The following is a 5,183-nucleotide window of genomic DNA, read 5'->3' on the forward strand; positions in this document are numbered from 1 at the left end:
AAAAAACTATTTTTTTAAAATAATTTAAAATAAACAAACTTATTTTATTTTTGACCGTGCAAGATATTAATTTAATTTAATTTATAGATATCATATTCTATGATCATTCTTTAATAATGAAGAAGAGATGAAGAGATTGAAAAACTCTCATTTAATTTAAAATTTTTTGCATGAACAAATAAAAATATTTGTGTAAATCCTTATAAAGTTAACACTTTGAAACTTACATGCAATGCGAACTAAGTTATCTATAAAGTTTTGGTCAATATTCGAGGAATTTAGATACATAAATAATAACATTCACAATATAATTATCTTTTAATTTAGTTGTTATTATTATAATTTTTATATCACATTTATGCAGATGTAAGACCCGGTTAATTAACGGCTAATTAACTCATATATGAGAATTTATTCTAGAAAGTCAAAAATGATATTTTTATGGCTTAATATGATAGTGAGGCTGATACATGGTTTCAGGCTATAGAGCGAGCATTACAAGCACAAGTGGTACCTGAAGGACAGCGTGTCGAGTTTGCTACTTATATGCTCACCGGTGAGGCGTCGCATTGGTGGCAAGGCATCCGACGTCTTCTGCAGCAGGGTGATGACTATATCACCTGGAATGTCTTTCAAGAAGAGTTCTATAAGAAGTACTTTCTGACTTCTGCTAGGACGGCTAAGGAACTTGAATTGTTACAGCTGAAGCAGGGTACTATGTCCATATCAGAGTATACTGACAAGTTTGAGGAGCTGTTCAGGTTCTCTCGTATGTGCCAAGGGACTTCGGTGGAATATGAGGAATGGAAGTGTGTTAAGTATGAAGGAGGACTCCGGAGTGATATCTTCAGTTCAGTAGGACCAATGGAGATTAGGACTTTCTCCGAATTAGTGAACAAGTGTAGGGTTACTGAGGAGTGTGTGAAAAGGGCAACCGCTGAGAAAGGGAGTCACAAAGGTTCATTTCCACAGAACCGAGGGAAGGGCTTTGCACCTAGAGGTCCGTCTTTCAAGAGGGGGAGCTCTTTCAGGAGGCCCAATAACAACAACTCCCAAGGGAAAAGGTTTGGGAAGCAACCTCAGAATGATCAAGTTTGTACTAGGTTTGGAAGTCACCATCCGAGAGCACCATGCAAGGTCGGGTGGGGTTTGTGCTACAATTGTGGAAAGGCAGGACATAAGCTCCCATGGTGTCCGGAGCGGCAGAAGCAAGGTGCTGGAAAAGCACAACAAACTGGTCGAGTGTTCACCACCTTAGTTGTGGGTGCAGAAGGATCCGAGACACTCATTCGAGGTAACTGTGAAATGGCTGGTCAAACTTTAAATGCTTTATTTGATTCGGGGACATCGCATTCATTCATTGCATTCGGGAAAGCTCATGAGTTAAGATTGAAGATCGTAACCTTAGGTTATGACCTAAAAGTATATAATGCTACCCATGAAGCCATGGTAACTAGGCTATGATGCCCGAAAGTTTCGTTTAGGTTCAAGCAGCGTGATTTTGTCCATAATTTAATCTGCTTACCGATGATCGGTCTTGATCTTATCTTGGGATTGGACTGGTTATCTGAGGACCATGTCCTGCTTGATTGTTCTACAAAGTCGGTGTACTTTATGCCGGAAGATACAGAAGGGCCAGTCGTGGTAAATGATTATTACTTGAATTCGATGATGGTGAACTGTTCTGGAATTGAATGTCAGGGTATCCTGTTGTTAACCGCTGGTGTTTCGGGTGATGATCAAAAGTTGGATCAGATTTCGGTAGTGTGTGATTTTCCGGAAGTGTTTCCCGATGATATTGAGGAATTTCCACCTAACCGAGAGGTCGAGTTTGCTATTGAATTGGTGCCTGGGGCGGGACCAATCTCAAGTGCTCCTTATAGGATGTCACCGTTAGAGATGGTCGAGATAAAGTCTCAGTTAGAGGAATTGTTGGGTAAAAACTTTATCTGACCAAGTGTTTCCCCGTGGGGTGCTCCAGTGTTACTGGTAAAGAAGAAAGATGGAATAAAGGGTCTAGGGTGCGTGCTGATGCAGCATCATAATGTGGTGGCGTATGCCTCACGACAGTTGAGACCTCATGAAGTTAGTTACCCTACGCACGATCTGGAACTCGCTGCGGTCGTGTTTGCCTTGAAGGTGTGGAGGCATTATCTCTATGGGGTTAAGTTCCAAGTCTTCTTCGATCACAAGAGCTTGAAATATCTCTTTGATTAGAAAGAGCTTAATATGAGGCAAAGGAAGTGGATGGAATTATTGAAAGACTACGACTTTGAGTTGAATTACCATCCGGGAAAGGCAAATGTAGTGGCGGATGCGTTAAGTCGGAAATCGTTATATACGGCTTGGATGATGCTTCAAGAGGAGAAGTTGCTCAAAGGATTCGAGAGTCTAAAAATTGGTGCTCGAGAAGTATCTGGAACCTTGTGTTTGAGCCGATTAGAAATCTCGAGCGACTTTAAGTCCGAACTCCTAAAGGCTCATGAAAATGATGAAGCGTTATGGAAGGTGTTACCGGCTATCGAGTAAGGAAAACAGTGGAGAGTGTCGGAAGAAAAAGATGGGTTATGGAGATTCAAGGGTAGGATCATGGTGCCGGATGTTGGCACTTTGAGGCAAGATATCTTAAAGGAGGAACACAAAAGCGGATTCTCCATTCACCCGGGAAGTACTAAGATGTACCATGATTTAAAGGCGATGTTTTGGTGGCCGGGTATGAAGAATGATGTGGCAGAATATGTTTTTGTTTTAGAGGTCGTAATACCTTGCCATCTCTGAATTATGACTTAAGCATAAGACTCTGTATGGTAGGGTGTTACAGTAGATATCATAGGTTAATAATTAAATAATATTATTTTTATGACATTTTAGAGTTAATAAATAAAATTATCTTTTAGTATATATTTTGTTTTTTTATATTCTTTAGTTATCATATATTTTTAGTAATATTTTATTATTCTGATTAATAAAAATATTATAAGACATTGATTTTTTGGAATTTTAGAAAATTTTAGGGATTGTTTTGAGACTTTTTTTTATTTTTTGGGGATTGTTTTGTATTTCACCTTGGGATTGATTTGTCCAGTTCACACACGTGCATACTTAACGGCTACCTGTGCGAGTTAACATTCCACGTCAATAGTTACCGTTAGTGACTAATGAAGAGAAACCGTATTGTTTAACGAAAATAAATGTTGAAGACTATTTTTTGTATTTTAAAATCTGAGAGACTAAAATGTCCAATTTTAAAAATTTTAGGGACTGATTGGGTAATTACTCATTGATTTTTCATTACCTTGATGAGCGAATATTTTATACATTTTTTTATATTATTTTCTTAGTGTTTTCAGTATGTTTTGTTGAGTTTTATTATGTTTTAGTAGGTTTTTATGCAAAATTCACTTTTTGGATGTTACTTTGAGATTTTATGTTTTTCTTATGATTTTAGGTGAATTTTGGGTGAATTTGGCAAGTTTTGGCAAAAGTCTGATTCAGAGGCAAGGAAAGCATAACAGATATTGCCAGAATCTGACCTCCGTTCATTCAAACGAGCATTTCTAGAGTTACAAAGGTCCAAATGATGCGTTCTCAACGACATTGGAAAGCTAACTTCCAGAGCTTTCCAGAAATATATAATGGTCTATACTTTTCTTCAGATTGGACTACCCAAATTGGGCATTGAATGCCCAAACTACACCCTTTCTAGCGTTCAACGCCCCAAAGGGACTCAATCCAGTGTTCAACGCCCCAAGGGGAGTAAGAAAGAAGCATGGACACTCTCTAGTGGGAGTCCAATGCCCACTCCCACAAGTTAGAAGCCAAGCTCAACCCAAACACTCACCAAGTGGGTCCAGAAGTGAATTTTCGCATTAATCAACTTAGTTTACTTCATTTTTGTAATTTTTAATTATTAGATTAGTATAAATAAGGGAAGATCGTCCTTGTTTAAGGGGATCGCCAATCTTTATCTCTTTTTTTTTTTTACCACTTTTCGAACATTTTTCTGTTTAGTATGAGCAACTAAATCTCCTAAGTTAAGGTAAGGAGCTCTGCTGATTCCTATGAATTAATACAATTACTTTTCTATTCCAATGAATGTGTGTTCTATTCTATGATGCATTATCGTTCTTCATTCTTATGAATCTCGATTCTACATGAGTTCTTGCGAGTCCTGACTCGGATAGTATTGAACTATAGCTAGAGGATGCATCACGGGTTCCAACAGAATTATCTGGATTAACCGGTGTATGTGACATAAAACCTCGTTAGTCAGGGGCAATTGAGGTTCCTGTGGCTCTAAGGGCTAGAACCATAAGAGCAGCAGTCTCTGATTTGGAAGATCTGACCTTGTTTGCGGCATTTTAAGTAGGATCAACAAAGAGATTGACTTGCGCGTGCTTCACCCTCTCCAAGATTGATCTAGTCCGTTTGGATATTTGGTCTGGTACTGAGGAGATTAATGACAATGACCCATGACTTAATCACTTACAGCCTTGCCATTGAAGGAATCATTCATCACTGGAGTAGAGTTAATTCAGAAGAAGAAACATCTCCGAAGCCTTAACTACTGCTAATTACTGTCTCTATGTTCGATTGTTATTGCTTGTTTATACGCCTACAACAAACAAAAACTATCCTTCTATTCACCCGACTAAGATCTGTAGGATAACCACAGATTGCTCAATCCAAAAATCCTCAAGGAATTCGACCCTCACTCACCTGAGGTATTACTTGGACGACCCGGTGCACTTGTCGGTTCAGTTGTGCGAGTTTAAATTTCGCGCACATACCTTCCACTCAAATAAAAAGTTTCACTTGTTACAATATTTATGGTTTAAAAAACTTGAAAGAAATACATAGTATATATTTGTGTATAAATACATATGTTGTTTAACTTATTTTAATGTATATTTTATATTCTAACATGTATTTTATAATAACGACTAATTTTAATAACTGATTTAAGTATACACATAATATGGTTAAAATATTTCTTTTAACCAAAACCTTTGTTATAAACAAGATTATTAAAAGAGTTAAAATTAAAAAATTAAAAAAATATAGGCAAATTACATTATTAAATTAATTAATATTTTAAATTACACAATTACATCAGTTAAAATTTGTTTACATGCAAATGCAATTTTTTTTATATAAACCGTTACGAGTTATAGTATTTTAAT

At 37.0% G+C, this 5,183-nt stretch overlaps 1 protein-coding gene across 1 annotated transcript; it reads left to right on the plus strand.

Annotated features, from left to right (window-relative positions):
- Window positions 359–4,476, plus strand: LOC107615295. The gene is made up of 4 exons (XM_016317379.1): window positions 359–366; window positions 459–712; window positions 893–1,294; window positions 4,370–4,476. Exons 1-4 carry the CDS (start codon window positions 359–361, stop codon window positions 4,474–4,476), a joined length of 771 nt encoding a protein of 256 aa, XP_016172865.1.

Source organism: Arachis ipaensis, chromosome B09, assembly GCF_000816755.2.
Source record: "Arachis ipaensis cultivar K30076 chromosome B09, Araip1.1, whole genome shotgun sequence".
In the NCBI taxonomy this organism is placed as follows: Eukaryota; Viridiplantae; Streptophyta; class Magnoliopsida; order Fabales; family Fabaceae; genus Arachis; species Arachis ipaensis.

Excerpts from the sequence above, each read along its gene's own strand:
- LOC107615295 (XM_016317379.1), top strand. Across the intron at positions 713-892 it reads ATTGTTACAGCTGAAGCAGG|TGAACAAGTGTAGGGTTACT; the intron begins GTACTATGTCCA and ends TCTCCGAATTAG. Across the intron at positions 1,295-4,369 it reads ATCCGAGACACTCATTCGAG|GATCAACAAAGAGATTGACT; the intron begins GTAACTGTGAAA and ends CATTTTAAGTAG.